We start from the raw sequence: 21,467 nt of genomic DNA on the forward strand, positions 1-21,467 counted from the left end.
CTTCCTTTCAAGCTCCCCAGTCTGAGCAAGGAAGGCAAAAGGCTCAGTTACTGATGTACTACCATTTCCTGGTACTCTATAACACTGGGAAAGAGAATGACTTTTACTAATCATTTTATTGTGAGTTCATCACCTGTAAGTTATCAACAAGACCCTCACCTATTGCAAAGCAGAGCTCCATGCATTTACACCACTACTCCCCATAGTTGGTACAACCTCTCCCTCCCATCCATCCTCTATCCCCGCACCCCCTCACTCCAGCCAGGAGGAGATCCCACTGCATCTCTTCCAGTGAGAACAAAATCCTGCAGATCAGGACTTACTGTCAGCTGCTTTAAAGCATACAGCTGCTCACACAGCCACATCAAACTTTCTGAGCTGAAAAAGTTACTTACTTTAAAACAGGAAATTCTATAATCTTACAGTGTCACGATCAATTGATGACTATTGTCAAACATTATAGTAAAGCATTTATTTTACAAGACACCACCTGAGACACAGATAGCTTGACAGCATCTAATGCAAGAAACAATAATCAGGAATACGAATAGTCTATTTATTTTTAAATTGTCATTACTTAAGCAGTAAACACAGTTCTCCGCTGTATATAATAACTTGCAAGCACAACTACTTGTATTGGATAGTAATTTTTAGGAGAAGACTGAATGCAATTTGTCCATATTCTAATGAAATTTAGCTGCTGGAAATAGGTCATGTAAGCTGACTCAAAAAGCTGGAGCCCATCCTCTTCTGACTGTGGACCCAAGTTGAAAACCAGCTGCTCTGTGGTTACTACTGAAGCACCTAAATGAGGTTCCAGGAACGAGAAGAATGATTCCCCAGCAGTGAATCATTTTTCAGACCTGAGATTCTCCAAGAACCAACATTTACCTACGTGACAAACAATTTCTGTTGTACAAAGCATACCGTTGTTTTTCCCATGTTCGCTTGCTTTTTTGGGGAGGAGGGAGGGGGAAGTTAGGGAAGATAGGAGTTGTTTTGATCTGCTTTGTGTGTTTCTGGGTTGCTTTGCTGTTAGTTTGGGTTTTTTGTTTTATTATTTTAAGAAATCAAATTCTTCAGGCTGAGGATTTTATATTAAACCATTCAAAGCATTTTACAACCGCAGCTCCAAACTCTGTCCTAAATAAATCAGATTTCTTTATTTTCATGAGACTATGATTTCAGTGTAAAGTCACTACAACTTCAATTTTTTAAACTTCCATCTCAGAGAGGAACAGATGCACAGCACTTTCTTACAGTGGATCAGATGTTTTTGCTTCTAATACAGCTTTGGTTTACACTTCTGCTCAGCCCCACAACAGAACTGAGTCACCTACCAGATCCCTCAGATCTGTGTTCAGAAGTACAACGGTCCTACCAGTGCACTACAGTTGGGTTCCTTAAAAAGTCATTGCACACACAGTGAAATGCCTATTAATGCAAAGGTAGAATATCATCTCAGTGTGTGGGGAACAAACAAACAAAAAAGCAGTAGACTGTAATGTTGGGAAAAGAATACTAACCTGCTTGTGCTTCACAAATTCCGCCTGCTTATGAGGTTGAAGAAAAAACTGCAACAATTCTCTAGAAAGACATTTGCAGAGGATATTATGGATGCTAGATTTCAACCTATAGGGTAAAACGCTTAGGAAAATTAAGCGAGTTAAAAAATTTATAAGAATCCTACAACATTTGCTTTTAGTGGTGACTTTCATCCACATTATAATGTCAAATCCATTCACTGAAACTGAAGTTGAATCTCAGATTTACTGCAAGCAGCCCAAGTGGAAATTTCAGACATTTGGATATTAGAGTACTTCTGTTAATAACTGTTTAATATTAATTTCTGGTATGTCCATTTTAAATTTATATTTCAAAGTCTCATTTCTTAAGGACTAATACAGGACAGCTCTGATGAAACTGAAAAAGCTCTTACATTTCAAGTTGGTCATCTGTATTTCCAAGTCAAATCCTCAAAAAGTAAGTTAGGTCAAATTGCCTTTGATGTCTGTTGAAGGAAAAGCAAGTTTTGTCTGAGTAGTTATCACAGTACCAATATCACAGACCTTGAAAGGAATCAGTCCCCAGAAAAAAAGTAATTTCTAAGCACTCCAGAGGACAGAACTGGTAGACATGAAGTCTTTCAACATTAAACTTCCTATTTCCTGGGAAATCAAGTGCAAAACAAGCTTGCAATGCTAATGAGATGCTAAGATGGAACATCAAGTAGTTAGATATAGGCTATATCAGGGTCATGTTGTTCTAAGACAGCACTTCTCAAGCCCCTTTTCTTAAATACAAATATTAGGGTTTTATTAACAAAGTGAAAAAATAATATTATAGAAGGAACCTGGATCTGAGTAGTTAATACTCCCGTTGTTGCAACCTTGGGGCTAAAATTATGCAAACCTCCCATCTCACCCGTGCCCCAACAACAAAATGGCACTGTGTAGGTGTTGCATCATTCATTCATAGAAACTATCATGTAGTATGGATGGAGCAGTTTTTCCTTTCACTACAGTCTGCTTGAAAATTAGGAAAATAATGCAACACACTGAGACATGTACTTCTGGGAACAGAAAACAACAAAAACAATAAAATCAACAAGGCTAGCTTGCTTTTAGGAAATATGGAGAAAGTAACCTACGTTGTGAACACTGTAAGGCAACAGATAATTGAGTGTACATGTTTGTAGAGTGAATGTCCAAAATTGAACCTGTAAACTGCTAACTAGAAACGTGCTACCTCCTAATGGCAACTAGTATGAACTGATTGTAAATATTGATAAGACACAGACCTTCTCTAAGCAGCAGTGATGTCTTGGCTGGAAGGGGATGTCAAGACCACAGGAGCGTAATTCTAGTGTGATAAGCAAAGAAATACCGTTTATTCTTGAATAAACAGGTATCTAGATTTACTACACATTTTTCACTTTGTCTTGGCTATGATGGGAGCTTTTCTTTCAAGAGAAACTTTCAAGAGAAACCCTTTGTAGCAAAATGTTAATCTTACCACTATTTTTTGAACAAAATGCATACATCCTAGGAAAAGAAAAAAGCAATAACTAAAGGCAAAGGGAAAAAATGATACAATCAAATCTTGGCTGAAGGCAACAAAAACTAATTATGACTTTTAGCAAACTACTAGGATTCCCTACCAGGTTCCTTCTTTGAGGAGTTGTAGTAGTATACTTTTTTTTTTATAATGTATTTATATGCATATGTGTACACATACACGCTTACATAGACACTCCTACATGTATTTGGGTTGAGCAGAAGATGCACAATAGACTGAAAATGAGATGTTAGTTCTGCCAGAAGAAATATAGGAAAACATTTTTCAAAATTCAGTTTTAACTAGTAAACTGAAGACATCTCATTTTCTTGGTTAACACATGTATCTTGCGAGTCCAAAGCCACAGCTGATAAAAAGAAATTGCAGCATCTGTTTCCAGAGAAGCAGACATGAAACCTATTAAGCCTAACTATGAGCTGGAATTGGATAAATCTTCTGCTGACCAGCCTGTACCTTCTCTCCAATTTCCCCAAATGTCTGGCTTTTCAAATCTTAGCAAAAAGATTTTGTGGATTCATTTGGCTCAACAGAAAGTGTGCAGATTTCAACAGCATTAGTTTTTTTACTTTTTTTTTTTTTAATGGAGTACAAGAAGCATGGAGGAAAAATAAAGCAATTTCAGCCAAGTTACCTAAATTCTGAGTCAAGAAGTACAATTTCAGCAAAATTACATGTTAGAACTGGTATGAATCAAAAACAAAGCAGGGGCACAGTTTTCAGCGTCTTGTTCATCTCCCCTCAAATATATGTTTTCACGTGAAGATAAATTAAAGTAGCCAAGCTCTCCTCCAGTATAACAAACAAGGAGAAAAATGAGCAGTAAATGATAATGGAGCAAGAAGGCAGACAAAGAATCACAATATCTGATTTTGTTGCTTATTAACTTTAAGAGGGAGCTAAGTCCAGGAATAACTGACGACTGATTGTAGGGAAAGGAATATCAAGATTAATGGTTCTTTCCTGTATTGTCACATATTTTTCCTGATAGAAGTAAGGCAGTATGGACACGGACAGTACGTGTCCGATAACACTGAACAAAACATGGGTGTATGTTTTCTTCAAAGAGCTCACAAAAAACTAAGGTGCAACATTTCAGATTGTTGTTTGATAATCTTCAGGATTTCCAACCATGAGTACATTCTGAAGCAAAAAGGAAAGCAAAAGACTTAGCTCAGAAAAGTTTATCAATTTTAGAATGGCTGAAGTATAGGTAGCAGTAAAGGCAAGCGATGTTTGTCCCTTGAGAGGACATGGATGCACACTGGCTTTATATCTACAATTTTCTTCTCATTTCCACCACTTCCAGGCTACATTGGTTTATTTCTACTCTTTTTCTAGCTACCAAAAGATGAAAATGTTGTGAGCAATTCTCCATCAGGCCTATTAAGTAATCGTTTTGTTCTAAATTTCCAGTATCCCTAGGAGCAGAGACAGCACAAGCATGAAATGCTACCTCTTTGAGGCCAGGACAGGAAGAGACTGAAGGCTTACTGACTGTGACTGTTCAGTCCAGAGGAAACAAATGTAAGTAGCCCAGCATAGAATATAAAACTTCAGAAATCAAGTATCTAGATATCAACAAAGAAGCAGACACACAAACAGCCTGCCAGTATAGGTACTCAGATTCTTCTAGGGAAGTCATTATCTGGGTTATCCATTTATTGTCAATACAGTCTAGTTTTAAAATAGTAAGATAAAGAGCCACTTAAATGCAAAAGATGAGAAGAAAACTCCCCATCCCACAGCCTTACTGATATTTACTGAGAATGACCACCAACAGGGAATGACAGTATGGTTCATAAAAATATGACAACAATGGGAATTTTGAAATTATAATGAAAGCACTGAAACAGGGACAAGAGCACGTTTCAGTGACATGATTTACCATTTGTTTACAAGAGACACAACTGAACTTCAGCCTTAAAACTCTTTTTTGCCCCACTATGGTTAGAAACAATTTTTTCCTCTGCCACAAAGACCTAACCAGGAATCCTCTTAAGATGATAAGATCTGGCAATAACAATTATATTGATTACCTTATCTCAGCTACATTTGCAGAACAAAGCTTTGGGCACAAGTGAATAATTCTCACCTCTCTATCATGGTTTATTATGCGCTAAGACAGTGATGAAATAGAGAGAGAGAGGTTTTTGCTGATAGTCTTAATAGCACCTGACTTCTTTTCCTAACACACACACACACGGTGACTGGACAATTTAGCTCCATGTTAAATTTGCCAAATATTTGTGTTTTCAGGACCCACTTCCATTACCCCTCCCACAGAAGCAATGATGAAAAGAAGCCTACATGAGTGAACTGCTGAACTGCTGCACTGCCAGAAACACTGTGCCTTTATGACAGCAAAATTCTTCATAAGGAGACACAAGAGAAACGAGCTTTGATAAATCACCATATTTCAAACCTGATCTCTTTTATAGCGAGAAAGTGGATGAAAAAAATGTTTCGAGCACACGAGAAAAATCAACCTCACATTCTCTTTTGTCTTCTTCTCACTATTTATCCGTTAGGAAAAAACCAAAAACCAAAACCAAAAACCCAGTCACACATGAACCTGAAACACCTCCACCACTCCAGTTTAGTGCAAGCTCCCAAACAAAGCACATTTCTCAGCCAAAATCAAGACAGTTTGACACAAGCATGTTTCACTACAAGAAATTCTACACATAAACAATTTCTAACCAACAAACAAATACAGCAGCCGCATAGGATAATATGCAAGTTGTTTGTATTATACTGCTTGTTCTAAAAATACTAGTATCACTCTATTTTGTAGATTAATTAATAGCAAATTAAACAGATGATTTTATTACTGTACCATATTCTGCGCTGTGTACATTATGCAGATAAATAACGCTGACAAAACTGCTACACTGTTAGATGAAAATGCAAAATGTAATTAGCATTCCACTTAGCATATGCAATTGCTGGCGTACTGTAAAAAAGAATTAAGAGACATACAACATTAAAAATATCACCATTTTCCCTCACTCCAGTCATTATATTTCACAATGAAATAGCATTGCTCAATTCAGTTTCTAAATATCTGAACAGAGAATAACAAACATGAGATGTTCGGGAAAGAAGGTCAGGGAATGCTGCTTTGATAACAGCACTGTGCTCCTATGACATGAGTGAATCAGCAAAGTCCAGGACATGAGAACACTCACTGTGGGATGAGGACAATATTGTGCCTCTCTATTAAGTTGGTTGGTTCTCCATTCTGTGGATGTACCTTTTGCTGTATGGTAGTTGAGCATCTGGGTTTTAATTATTCCACTAAAGAAATAGTTCATGAGGTTCTGCTTTTTATTCTGTTTATTGATTCTAATAAAGTTTGTCTGTAGGCATTGAACAGAAGTACAAACATTGTAAACACTGAAGCTCACAGAACGTTATTTATTTGGACACAATTCCATTTCTACAACAACAAAAAAAGAGAAATATGAATTAGGAGGGACAGCTCTAGAGATGTCTAAGGCCTCACATGTCCAATGTTTGAGAATGCCCAGATGAAAAGGAACTCACAATACTGAGGTTGGCAGCATGAAGTATGAAACAGAAAAGGTTACTCAAAGGATACACTGTCCAAAATAGTACCACATGAATTCTGCTGTCTTCAATAATTACAATAATTATAATAATAAATTAAACTTCCTTGCTTTCAATTTCTACCTCATTGGGAATATACTGAAGTACTATACTACATTCTTTGTTCCCCCACAGTCAAATATTAATATACAACAAATAAAGATATCATTTTGTAGCAGCTATGTCTTTTTAATCAAAACACTTGTTGTTCAATTAACGTTAGGAGTAATATTTTACAGAATTATACTAATGTTGGGTACAGTCACCATAGCATGAGACACTTCAAATATTTTTATGTTTTCTGCTTCTATCTCATTTTCTGCTAACAGTATTTTATCTGAACAATGCCTATTAGGGAAAAGACAAGTAACTAAAGAACATACTTGAAAAGCATTACAAAAAAATTAGAGCATTCCCTAATTCACTGTGATGAAATGCTAAGAGATCACCCTCTGCTCTTCTGGTAACAACACATTTAAAGTAGGGCTCTCATCAAAGTATAACAGCTCCCCAAGCTTTGCATGCAGGATACAGATTTAGGAGCGTTCTCTCCCAAAAGATCAAAGTTGTTTTCAACCGAGGTTTACCACTAAATCATTTACAAAAGTGATAGGGCCACGTTATTAAGCTTCTCTCATTTCGAAAACGTTTCACAGTACTAAAGAGGTGTCATTATCCCTTTCTGACTAGACATGGCACAAAAGGATAAATAACACAGCAAGTCTTAACAGTGACAAAGCTGGAGACAACATTTAGATATGACATCCTGCTCCTTATCCTACTTCCAAGGCTACACAGCTTCACTTTTATCCTACTACTCACATGAAAATACAAAGCCTACCAGCATTTGAGTATGTTTGTCTATGGAAAAAAAATAATATATATGAGCAGCATTGTGACAGCAGTCTGCAAAATCTTCATTGGACAGCTTGTAGTAGATGTCAAGCTGGCCTGTGAAGCAAATTCCTTGGTCTTCTCACACAAACATATCTGGACTCAGATCTTGGGAAAATATATTTGGAAGAAAAAATTGCAGTGTTCTATTTTAGATTTCGTCCAACACCAGCTCTGTGCTAGATAGAAACCTCAAATACGTCCCAGTGTGGAAAGTAGTAACATCTAAATCCTGTCTATAAAACACCACAGAAGGAAAACAGATGTATTTTTCCAAGGAAAGTATAACAGACATTGTTTTTCCTTGCACTTCCATTTTATATCAAGATATATTAATCTCTGGAGTAATTTCACTCATTAAAGTGGTTTTACATAAATTATGGATTTGGCTGGCTATGTTTCATCTAAGCTCTACTGCTACCACACTAGTGCTTGTTGACTTTTTAATTTGAAGCACAGCTTCATCAAGCTACTCAGAAAATGAAAATCGTCCTCAGAAATAGTAGTCTCTATAACTGCTATTTTTTGCTTGCCTAAAGCCAGTTTAGTACACAAGAGAGCAAACTATATAAGCTTTTTTTCCTTTATGCAAGAGCAATGAACAATGAGTAATAAGAGGTATCAATTATTCACATTGCTTCCCAGCAGCTCAGAATTTCAAGAGAAAAAGATAGATAAGTTAGACCGCATTTGAGTAAAGAGTAAAAAATTATTTGGTGAAATGCAGATATCTCCGAATAGAGAATTTACATAAATATATGATTATTAATTTGGAACAAAGATAAACATACCTCACTTGTTTCTTCACTGAACGTAATATGATTCTATGCCAAAATATTATTTCCAGAATTTAAAACAAAGATCAGAAAAGCCACTAAGTAGTTCATACTTGGCATTGCTAAACCAAAAACTATTACCTTGCAAGAGCTTCTGGGAACATGGAGCAACTGAAATTGACCTTCTGTCTCCTTGGCTTGAATGAGATGCTCTCTATTGCATTCAGGCAGCTGCCACATCCATGGTAACAGTATTACAGAGCTACCGAACAGGAAGGACAGCATTTTAAGTCTTGAAAGAGAAGCCACCCTATCCTTCAGGCATTTGATGGATTTCTTTCCAATTTCTCTCTTAATAGAATGGACAGAAAAAAATAATTTCTGTTTTCTTCTCTCCCCAGAGTCCTTAAATTACTAAATTACAGCAGTTTAGAATATTAACATAATGTGTTTTTCTAAATAATAAAATACAAAGAAAGTGCTAGCTTTACTTTATGTTATTTTCTTAATGAACTCAAGAGGGGAAAAGGGATATCAAGAGTTTATGAACTGTTTAAACATAAAGCCAAAGAATTATAGATAAAGTTCCAAGCCATTAATCCATTATATACTGTGAATTGGACAACTCCAGTGAGATATCATTTCCAGAAATGAATCGAGCAAAGCCATCAGCAAATAGTTAACACTCTGAACCTCTGAAACACTCTCTGATTCAATTCAAGCTACAAACCTCTATGTTTAGAAGCTAATTTACACTGGAATCTGGAATTTAATCATCTCTTCTCATGCATTTGAAAATGGATGACTTTACTTCATATAATCTAAATTAACTTTGAAATTTTGCTACACACAGTAATATAATATCTAGTCAGATATGCTGATCTTACCTTGAAAGAAATTAATTGCTTGATTCCTCCTCTTAATATTATACTGATGCTGATAAAATTTCCCTAAGCAGAACTAAGAGATTCACCGGACTTTGCTCAAATAAGATAGGATGTATATAAAGCCACAGGAGGATCATCAGGAATGGAGGAAAGGAACACTTTAGATAGCAGAGAAAAAGAGATGGAAGGGAAATAATGTTTTGTTTGAAGTCCATGGATTTCAAAATAAATCAACCAAAAGAGACTGAAATAAATCAGAAAAAGTCACATTTACAAAGGGAACGTAATGTTGAATTTATTTTGATTTACTTTTAAGTCAATAAAATTTCCACGTGTCATTATTTACAACACACTTATTGCAAGAATACTACCTAAGTAATTATCTATGGACTTCCAACAGGGCTCTGAAGAATACTCTGGAAAGGGGAAATCTGAGAAGCATAAAAGTCTCCATGATAAACAAATGGGCAAGTTTATGACAGCCTCTTTCAAGAAAAAAAAAATCATAATTGGTTAAAGGAAGGAAAAAAACCTAACTGATACGAAGAAGTCTTTCTGCATTCCATACAGTAAGAAGGCAGATATCTTTTCTGGTAAGACTTCTCAGCTCAGGAAGAAAAATGTCAAGGATTAGGTACAATCCAGTGGGTTTATTCTTGTTCAGCTTTTGAAGAGTACAGCAAGCTCCTTGATTCTTCTAAGCAAAAGTCCTGCCTTTCACTAAATCACGGTGCTTCTCTTAATAAGGAGAAAAAGTGTGATATTAAAATAGGTTATTAGTAACTTACATACTTAACATTTAAACATCACAATGCAGGGTTTCCCCTATGCAGGAGTGAATATCAGTGGTTTTTCTACAGATTAAGATCTGAGACCAACATTTTTAAGGAGAAATTCCCAAAGAGGAAACTCTACAGATGGGTATTTTGCTAAAAGAATTGCTGTGAGGAAGTGGGAAGGGTTAATTTAACTTGGTGAGTCTACAGTAATAATTTTCCCATGTAGTAAAATTATATGGAAGAAGAAAGCTTCCCATAATTTTCTGGCACTCTGGAATAACCAAGTTGTGGTATCTTCCTAAAACACATTAGTCTACAGATTGAAGAAAAGCTTTGTTAACTCTACAAAACACGGGCTAAGTAGCAAGGAAATACCTTGAAGCAAAGGCAGTGAAGTATGGATTTATTTACAGCATGTTCATACTATCCCTATCTCAAATATTTTTCCCAAATTAGTAAATGAAACACTGGGTTTCATTCAGATAGTGGGTTCTTAGATACACTTGCCACAAATCACAGTTATGCATTCATATCGTCTCCATGTAATTTTGTCCAATTTTCAACAAAATTACATTTTTGTCTTCCAATCCACAACAAGAGCAATGTTCCAAGCTGACAACCAAACACTGAGATGATACCTAGCTCTTCACTCAAAACATCATACTGCATCAGCATTATTCTGTTAACAAGGAAATTGTAATCAATTCACTGAGTCCTCACCAGAAGCAGTTAAGCACGTAGATAAATAACTGAACAAAAAGGCAGGTTAACCTTTATTATAGAATTATCTAGGTTGGAAAAGATGTTAAAGATCATGAAGTCCAACCATCATTCTGACCTACCAAGTCCCATCACCTAATCCCATCCCTTATATGTCACATTCTTTAATGGCATTATGCAGGAGGAATCCACAGCACTTGGTTCCAGCCAACATCAAATGCATTTAAGATCATACTACAGCCTTCTTAACAAAAGCAAAGTTTATTAGCTGTAACAGTACTCAAAGCATCAAAATCTATAACCATTCACGCCACTGAAGAATTGACTGCAGTTTTTGTTGGTTTTATTAATAAAAAAAGGAACTATGGTTTTCACACTGGCAGCTCTTTTTAGCCACAACCAGTAATGCCTACCTTTTCATTTTAGAACAAATACAATTCTGCCTTCACAAGATCAAAAACAAAGAAAAGCAAAGAAATCAAGATGTAATTAAGCCAAACAAGTTAATTACAAACAAAGAGGGGAACAATATTGCAAGAATAAAAGGCATATAATTTATGGAATATGTTAATGACAACAAAAAAACATTGATACGGGATACAAAACACTCAAATTTGTGACCTATTTTGGCTTGGTATTCTTTTAAATTTGTAGTTGGCAACTCACAGAAAGTGAAAAGGTAATCTGAAAGATTTATTTCCAAAATGGATTCCTATCCCACAGTCTCTTCTGTATGCAGAAACTGAGCTTTGTAAGTATAACAACAAAAATGATTAATGACCCTTGACATTAGAATTTAAAATGTCCTTCATGCAAATACCCTGCTTCCTCAATCCTTTTGTAATACAATAGCAAGAAAATATTAGAATTGCAAAGCTGAAGGAAAAGGGAGATACGCAGAAGTTACACAATGAAGTCGTATAATCGTGATACTGAGAGGATTATGAATAGAATACAAGATAACGATACGATGAAATTGCTGTCAATGTAAAAAAAAATAAAATTAGAAAAATACATATACAATTTTATCTGCTCAGCAACAGCTTAAATAGCAGGAAATAGTGATTAATTTTAGTGACAAAAATCAGAGGTTTCTTCTTAAATGAATAGTGTGAAATTAAATTGACCTACAGCTTTAACAAAATCAAATTAGCTTTTTAAAAATATGAGCACCAGATTTTCCACATTAAAAAAAACAATAATTAAATGTTAATATTTAATCTTGAAAGTTTTTTGCCTTCTAGTAATTTGGGCAAAAACATGGCAGTAGTCCATTGCTACAGCACAAATGAAAGAAAGACGAAAATAATTAAGTAGAGATATAAACACAAAACAAGCATTCCCTTTTGCTTCATTTTCACAAAGAAAAATGAAAGTGAACTTAAGAATCAGACATGGATAACGTCTCTTGCTTCAAGCTATGCACGTACTGAGAATTAGCCCCAAACTAGCTAGTATATCTAGACTATGAAATAGGCCACAGATGGGAAGAACAGATGACCCTTAAACTTTAACTACATATTACATAAGACAAATTGGACAAGTAAAACAATTTGCTTTGCAGAATTCGCACAAGGAAATGTTATTTGCAGAAAACTAAAATGTGTTCTCCCGATATTCTGTGGTATTTGGATTATCTATTATATCAAGAGACAAGAAAAAAATCTTAAATATCTGGGTCTCTTGTCACAAAGTTTCTGAAGAACAGTAAGAGGCTTCAAATTCAATGTAATCAAAAAACAATGCAATTTCTCTCACACGAAAATGTAAATGGGAAAAGAAATGGAAGATATGAAGCTTTTGAGATTGTAAATTAGAGAACCTCTCACCAGTTCTTTTCTATAGACAGATACTCAGCAAACACCAGAAGTACCAGAATATCAGTCATCTTCTAATGTGGGCTGGGAAATAATTAGCTGAAATTCCTAGTTAAGATCATCCACTATTCTTTGTGAACAAAAAAAGGAATGTGCTGAAGAAATTAAAGACTGAGTAAAACAAAATCAATATTGAAAAAAAATGGAAGCTGAAAATGAAGAAGAAAATGATCAGAAGGAACATTTTCAATTTAAATACTCTGAAGGGAAATAAGTAGAGAAAGGGGAAAAATTAAAGCATAAAAAAGTTTTCACACAAAAAAAATTAGTCAAATTTGTCATCTTATTCCTAGGCTACGTACAGAAATCTGACAATACCCATCACACCCTCTCTCATTTCAGGCCTAGGAAAGGTACTCTCACAGAAGACAACCACCTCAGGAAGCTATGGGTAAGCTCCATTCTACTTTCCCATCTCTTTACGCCTCTTGCCTAATAGATGAGCAAAACTAATGCAGAACATTTGAATATCACAAGATTTCTCCTCTGCTAGACATGCAGACAACGTTTACACTATTTCAATCATTTATCACCACTGAATTGGACATGGAAAATCACAAAACTCAGTTACCAAAGCCAACCAAATTCTGACTTAGACAGAATCATAGAATCGCCTGGGTTGAAAAGGATCTCAAAGATCATCCAGTTTCAACCCCCCTGCCATAGGCAGGGTCACTAATCATTAGACCAAGCTGCTCAGAGCCAGGTAGTTCCTTTTGTTCTTTAAAAATGATAGGCAAAATAAAACCCCAACAAGCTAGTGGTCCCAAGCACGTCTTCAAAACCCTATTGAAAAAGGACAGAATTTCAGTGCAGTAGAAGTTTAAAAACAAATCTCATTGTCTATAGATTTGTTAATTTATACAATCCAAAAACCTTCAGAGCACTCTTTGAGCAAGGTAAGATTACTTTAAACACTTGCCCACCTTCTCATCATCCCCACATTACTGTGCTCCTTGTCACACTTCAGGCTTGGTTACCCACAGCCCTGAAAAGGCTGTTCATCAACAACTCACCCTTCAGAATTGAGCTAACCATAGTCTTTGATTCACTTATTTACCATAGTGCTGTTTGTTGCTCCTCTGAGGCATAGCATAAGTCAGGCGGAACACTTGACAGAGTCTTGAGCCCCTTGTTTCAGAAACATGAAGAGCACAGATACTTAATTTACTAGATGACTGCAGAGAGCAGTGAACCCATCACTGAACAGCTAACATGTATGTCAAGACACCATATCACTGAAAGCCTAGGTGAGGCAAAAGGATGGAATTTCTCCTTTTGTTCAACAGGAATTTCTTTTCGTGCTTTTTTTATCACTATTGCAATACAACACATCAAAATTACAGAAAGAAGAGTGGTCATCCATATGTCTTTATAGAAAGGGTCCCAATTCTCCTTGTAACCATGCATAACTCTCATAAAAGATGAGTGCACTAACAAAAGAACATAAAACTTGGTGAACTAGAACCTCTTTTATGAAGACAAGTCCAGTTACCTGTTTGGTGGGCAGTAAGTCATGCTGTCAGTAAAGAAAGCTATCTCCACTGCACTGAAAAGTTCACATAGCTCTCTCCTAGCTTGCAGCACTGATACCTTTACAGTAGTCTGAGAAAAAACTAGAAAGGAGTTGAGTATGTAACATACCATGCTTCTTTACATGCCACTTTTTCTTCTTTTTCTTTGGTGTTTACATCCTGCTGAAGAATACTTCAGCACTAATGCAGCTATCAAACCCTCTCCTTGACACATGACTTCACAGGTTTTCCAAGGTGGGCCCACTGAATCATGTCAGAGTTTAGTCATTGAGTGCCAATTGCATCACTTTTTGTTAATCCCTTTATTCCTTTAGCCCAAGGCTAGTATTTCTTTTGATCAATATAAATCTTTTCTGTCATATTATTTTTGCTGTCATTCTGTGAAGTATTATCTTACTGAGCCAGGATCTCCATTTCTCCCTGGTATTGCAGTCTTGTCTCTTGTGACACTTACTCTGTGAATATATCATTATCAATCTCCCTGATCCTCCCAGATTTGTACATAAATTCATCTCTCAGGTATTGACTTCGATAAAGTCCCACCCCATCAAATGATACGTGCTGCAGCAGAAGCTTTACTTGAAAGTAGGTCTTTTGAGAGAGACATTTGTTGTTTCCCATGGTAAGGAGAGCCATTCCACAACAGTGTAGTGGAAATGCAGTGAATTTAAGTCACGGACTCTAGAAGCTGCAGCTAATACTGCACATGTATGCTAAGTGGTATTTCATTTGGTACTTAGAGCAGCACAAATTCTATACTGGAACAGCTCTTGCACTTAGGTAGAAATAGCAATGAAATTGTTGCAGAAAAAAATAAAGTTCTTAATTTTATATATTTACAGTAAATATATACAAATTCTTGTCTTACAAGTGTTAGACATTGCACACATTGGTATGCAAACAAACACAAATCTGAATCCTTTCAATCAAAAACATCTGAAAATTCAAGTCTTTTCTCTGCACTAGTGCTCAATACAAAAGCATTTCACCATTGTTCCTATCAGCTGAACATAACTGCAGTCCAGGGATGCAGGACTGTAATTTCAGCAAGGGTGTCGTCACTGGGACAGATTCTTTGCTGTAATAAACTGTATCTATAAGCAACAGTTTTATCACTCCTCTCTCATGATAGTGCAAAATGTTTTCCACTAATTCAAAAAACACTCGAAATTTGACTTTGTGTTTTTCCTTCTTTATCTTTCTCAAATTCCAAATTAAAAATGGCTCTCTACTACTTTCGCTGCCTGTAAAACAAGCGGAGGTATATAAAGAAATAAATAGCCGTAGTTATGTCTCTATTAACACCAATGCAAGACAAATTGAAATATATATTTTCATTCACCTTTACCTTAGAGCTGACAAACTCCGTAACAGTAATATCGTCCTTGTCTTTATCATACCACGCGGTGATAGAAGTAAAACAAGATAACCTCAACATGGACACTACCCTCTGGGTTTTGTAATGAAATCCATTACTGTTATTTCAAGCTTTCCATGAGTGTCTTCAAACCCAGAGGAATTTTCAGAATGATCAGTCTCACATAGGACAGATCAGTTCTTGGTCCTGGCACAGCTGCAAGCACCACTAATTTTTGGTAGCTTTTCCTACATCTATTTCTTTAATTACCCAGTTAGCTCTAATTTTTGAACAGACAACTGTATTGCCATAGCAAATAACAAGGGTAATAACAAGCATAAGCAAACCAGACAAAGATGCAAATAGATGTCCTTACGCATGCGACTTTCACTGCTACAGCCATTCAAGTTCAGCTCTTCTCAGGCCTTCAATTCAAAGCTAAATCATTAGGATCTCCTCCCACAGCCTTTTTTTTTCATCCACAATTTGAATGTACATCTGTTCAACCCTAATCAAAATGGCAATTTTTTTCCCCACTGTGCTCTTCCAGTGTTCCTGCACCCTTACTTACATTACACAGCCCTCTTCATCCTTCTTTGCAGAAGTAACACTACTTATTCCAGGCTAAGTGTTACAGTTTCAGGAGGAAAACAAACTGCCCATGCCCAAAAGTAATGTATAGCTTATTAATAGTAGCAAATCAAGTTAGGATATAAATAACTTATAGCTAAAATAGGAAGCAAATAGATAGTTGATCTATTAAAACTGTCTTTCAAGGAGTATCCTTATTTCACAGCACCAATATTGTGTGGTTTTACCATATCTTTTAAGTTCCATTAGCTCATACTGCATTACACTACTTTTAAAACCAGATGAGATCTTCAAACATCACAATTTATATTTTGCAAATAATGATGGCTAGTGGGTTTTCTCCCCCTCCCCCTCTCCCCAACAAATGACAAAAACAGCACTTCTGATGCCATCTTGTTCTCACTCTTCTGAGCTCTTTAGTCAAAAGAAATTAGACAGGCTCATCCTCCCACAAGGACTATTAATACAAATTTATTTTGACATGACTGAGAAAAGATGTGATAGTTATAGACACAGACCAGTTCAGAGCTCATGCTTCGTACCCCGTTTTCTGCTTTTATTACTACAGATTTATGCATCTTTTTCTCATTTTTTCACACAACTGCAAGCAACCTGGCATACATTACTCCTTTATTATAACTCGCAGCATAAAGAAGGTTGTCTTCCCTTATAAGCATACAATACAAAAATAATCCTTGCTTGTTGTATAATGCAATGCACCACTGTCTGGTATACTGCATTGCCTAAATGGATTTTAAAAAGCAGGCTTTGTTTTTCTTAGTGCACAAAAGTCATCATAACTGAGCTAAAATATGAGAATCAGACCATTTTTCATCTTACTGATGACCGTGGAAATAGATATCAATCACCAGACATTTGTATTGTGTTTCTTCAGAAGCTGTAATTGATTGAAAAAATAAAGTTCATTTGAAAAGAGAATAAAACAAAAAAGCAATTATTTTACTCAAGATTATGTAACAGCAACAGAAAACTGTGGCAATTCAACAGAATTAGTATGCATACTCCCAGGAATAACCTGCAACAGTGAGAATATAGTAAATAATACTGTCCATTAAGCCATGTGATTCTTCACAACAAACTACACACTAAAGCAAATGTTCAAGTGGTGCATTCAGGAAAATCAATGGATAAAAATATAAATTTATATTTCCTAATAATTATCTCAATTTGTCCAGTATCTTGAGAAAAGGGAAAGGTTTCACCTTTATTATAGGAAATGGCCAAGTCAAAGTTAACATATTCCTTCCAGCAACAATTTGGTGACATGAAATTATGGATAATAATAAATATATATTTTTTAAAATTTACAGTATTAGCAGACTATCATTTTAGAGCTAGATTATATGTTCTTCAAGGGGGATAATCAGTAGATATATTAATTGTGTCTGACATCTAAAACAGGGAAGAAAGATAACATGAAATAATCACTGGTTTAAATGGGAGATATTTTAACTCAAAGAGTAACTGGGGCAATTACAGTGTTAATAATTCAATGGTGTTTGAAAACCATTCTCTTATGACTGATTTATACATACTGAAGTAGGCATATGTTATGCTACAGGTGGATGTGAGGTCATAAGAAACCACTTTACAGTCTTCCCAGAAGTACAGTGTCAAAAAGGTCACCTGTGGTAAAGGGTCTTTTGGATTAGTCTTTCAAATCAATGCATGAATTAAAGGCAATTTACATATAAATGGGCTAATACTCTGGCTTTGAAATTAGATGAATTTAAAAAGATTTAAGAAACAGCAGAAAAGGTCAGTTAGGCATTAAGTATACATAATGCGATTTTTTAAAATTGCTTGTCTTGGAACTGTATGTTTCTGGTTTATTAATATTTCGTATTCACAGGCTGTTCAGCTCAGAAAGGCTACCAGCTATCTGTCTTTGAGCCAAGGCAGAAAAGCAGTTTAAAGCTAGGGACATCAGAACCAGAAAAAATTACAGTCTATGACCTCAAAAGTGAAATTTGCCCTATATTATAAACATATGTTTTCAATTATTTTTATTATTATAAGGCAAAACTAAGAAGTTTTGTTCATTGAAAACCATTATACACTCATAATAAACAACAGGATCTTAGGAGGACTCTTCCGTATGACTTCTATGGAATTGTAAAGATAATATGATTATCTAACAAACCTTTTATAGTTTTCCTACAAAACCTGTGCAACACAAAACTGAATTCTGTGTGATAATTATTAAATCGGCCCCTTCCCTGGTATGAAGGCAAAGGAGGCAAAAAAAAATTAACATGCTTGCAACATGCTCTGCAGCAGGGCACAATTAAAAACAGGAAAATGTTGCTGTTTACCTTCCAAAATCAATTCAAACTATGAAGTTGTATAGATATAAGTAGTTCTCAGATGCATGAAGGGAAAAAAGTGAGTCTCGGAAAATGAGACAAAAGATATTCAGTTTGGTCTTTGTAATGTAAGTGGTAATCCTACTGCTAAGCTGATTACTTAGCTAAAGTGTCCAAACAGCCAGCAAGGTGTACAAGGACATACGAGAGTTGACACTTCATCAGAATCAGATGAGTTTTAGTTTATACCACAGAACACCTTCTTCTCAACAATCCAAATAAACTTGGGTTTTGTAAAAAAAAACACAGAAAAAAAAAGATTTTAATATAAATACAGCCAAGGAATTCAGAAGGGGAAAAAAAAGATGGAGTCAAACACTTATCACCTGTCCAGAACATTTTGAAGATCAAGAGAATTAAAGAAAATCATCTGAACGGATTCATAACTAAGTCACTGCATTTGAACAATCATATCCATGCAGATGAAACTGAGACTAAAAGCATTATACTTGTCTGTCTGAAAATGGTGAATATTTTATGCAAGACAGTACACACAAACTTTTAGACCCTTTCAAACATGAGAGGGAAAAGAGGAGACAAGTCTCAGTACTCAATTACCTCCTTCTGCCTCCTTTGGGGAGCTAGTTGCCTCTACCAGACTCAGTTTTATAGCTTCTACCTCTTTCTATAATTGGAAAGCTGGGATTGGGCAAGGCACTCTTTAAAGTTTTTGTCTTGAAAAAGTAGTCTCCTGTTATCTGGTCAACTTCGAGTACCCCTCCACCAGACAAGGTTTCTGTAAACCTTATGGAAGGAAAACTAGAAGAAAACATGTCTAATAAAAAGGAGTACAATCTTTAATTATGTTTCTCTTTTGCAGCTGACCTATTTAATACAGAAAACATGTAGCAATTCTCAATCACAGTTAGCGAAGTAGAAATTCCTTGAATGAAGCACAAAATGAAGTAAATTCTCAACACCAAAAAGAAATAGTCACTTGCAAGAAGTGGTGATGATGGAATATTGTAGGCATTACACAAGGAAAAAAGGATAAATATCAACATATGTGATAGCTGCTGGTTATTAGCAAGTAATTTATAACTCATTTATTAGTTAAGCATCTGCCAATATATCAATTACTTGAGTTGCTCTTTTCACAGCTAAACTGCTGCACAAGAAGTAATTTCAAAACAATTTTTACATAACGTTTAACAATTAATCAAAATCTATCCATTGCTTTTCAAATGAACCATTTTTCCTTTCACATTACACGTTTAATAATGGGTTTATTCTTAAGCTGGCTGATAATTCTTTGTCTTCACAAAATACAAAAGAGAGGGATTTGATATCCAACTCCGCTGCAGCATGTACATGACAAGCCAATCAAAGAACAAAAGGACAAGCAGATATCTCAGGCTATTATCTAGTTCATATTTCCACCCAATGCCAGAATGAGTCCATTCATGTATTAGCTATTTTACTCAGCCAAGAAGACCAAAGAACTTAAGAGCTGTAAAATACCCAACAAATGTTTTATCTTTACCTGTTCATATTCATAATGGGGAGATCATTACATTTCTGATCTATTTGCATTCTCAACAAGCCTTAATGTATTTCTTATTTAACTTGAAACTTTAAGTTTCATTTTTTTTTCTGTTACAGACGGTGGGCCAAGAAAACAGAGCATTTCCCCTCTTCGCACTGGTCTTGGTTCTTTGGGAAATAAGCTTCAACATACATATGTATCTGTATTTCTTCTCCTTCTCTTTCCTTTGGCTGAACTACTACTTTTTTTTTCTAGTTCAGAGCCTAAATAGTACTCAGAAAATGGCAAACCAAAGTGAGACTAACTAGGTAAGTTACATACTAACCAAGAAATTTATTCAAAATAGTACACTTCCCCACCTTCAGTCATTAACATCATTAATATTCAACTGGTCATAAGCCCAGCAATTGAGTACCAGCAGAGTACACAATCAGCATCATTTAGATCGTACTCTACTGCAAACCCAAAATCCTATCAAGGAGAAAGACCATGTAAAATAGACAAAATAGACAAAACCCAAATGCAGGAACCTCCTTTGCTTCCCAAATCAGAAGCATCATTGTAGCTCCTTAAAAGAAGCAAAGATAGGCTCATATTAAGATTTTCTTCTGGCCTTAAAACTGGTCATGTTTTCAATCTCTGCAAGACTAAGAGTTAAATTCTGAAATCAAGGTCTTGATTGCACTGTGTAATTTCTTCAGGGATTAACAGCTCAGTAGCATGACCACTTCATGTCCTATTATGGCCACACATATTTGAATGGAAAAGACAGAAGTCTTTAACACCTGGTGATACTCTAGTTTGACTAAATATCAATTTTAGAATTTGCATAGGCATTACATTATGATTCAGTTCACCATTAAATAACATTAGTCCAGCGGACAACCGGAACACACAGAAGGCTACAGGCAGATTAGAAGGGAAGAGACAGAGGAAAGGACAACTGTTTCTCAAAATTCGGTGGAAAAGAGGTATTTTTGCCCCTGCCATGCATACAGTACTGAAGGGCCCATTACTACACTTCCACACTGCAAGATTATATTCTATAATTATATTCTCCTCATATCAGAAGGAAGCAGAAGACAGTGGCAGAAGGTTTAAAACTTGAGTGTACATTACAAGAGATTTTAACAGAAAGGCAACATCTCTTCAGAGGTTAGGGTGTGCAGCTGGATACTGTTTTACCAGTGCCAAGCCTCTTGGCTTCCTATAATCTGCTTTAATGATTGGATTAAAACACTTTTGGAAGAGACAAAGGAATAAACTCTATCACAGATAATGAAATAACCCTCACCCCAGCTCTGTCTACTGGGGCCAGACTCTCAAGCCTAATTGCTTCTTCAAACATAGAGCCTTACATACAGCCTGTGTTCTGAGTACCAAAAGCTGTTTTGCATTACCAGCTCTATTTTAATCCCTCTGTTTCTTTCTAACACATTCTGATGCACAAGATTGCATTACCAGTTCAAAGGGGAAGCTTACAGATTTAGA

At 35.7% G+C, this 21,467-nt stretch overlaps 1 protein-coding gene across 13 annotated transcripts in view; it reads right to left on the bottom strand.

The window, feature by feature from the left end:
• Positions 1-21,467, bottom strand: part of FHIT (fragile histidine triad diadenosine triphosphatase) — a 511,778-nt gene that overhangs the window by 402,742 nt on the left and 87,569 nt on the right. For 2 of the 13 annotated variants that reach the window (XM_090148329.1, XM_090148335.1), the window contains exon 1: positions 1,940-1,970. The exons of 5 other annotated variants lie outside the window; for them this stretch is intronic. In XM_090148329.1, coding sequence (XP_090004455.1) covers positions 1,940-1,955 — 16 coding nt within the window. In that variant the 5' untranslated portion in view covers positions 1,956-1,970. Of the gene's footprint in view, positions 1-1,939; positions 2,017-8,498; positions 8,620-9,781; positions 9,799-21,467 lie in introns of those variants that run through there. 6 more of the 13 variants (XM_090148333.1, XM_090148334.1, XM_090148337.1 and 3 more) reach the window with 5 other exon arrangements.

Source organism: Phasianus colchicus, chromosome 11 (assembly GCF_987193195.1).
Source record: "Phasianus colchicus chromosome 11, bPhaCol1.hap1.1, whole genome shotgun sequence".
Lineage (NCBI taxonomy): Eukaryota > Metazoa > Chordata > Aves > Galliformes > Phasianidae > Phasianus > Phasianus colchicus.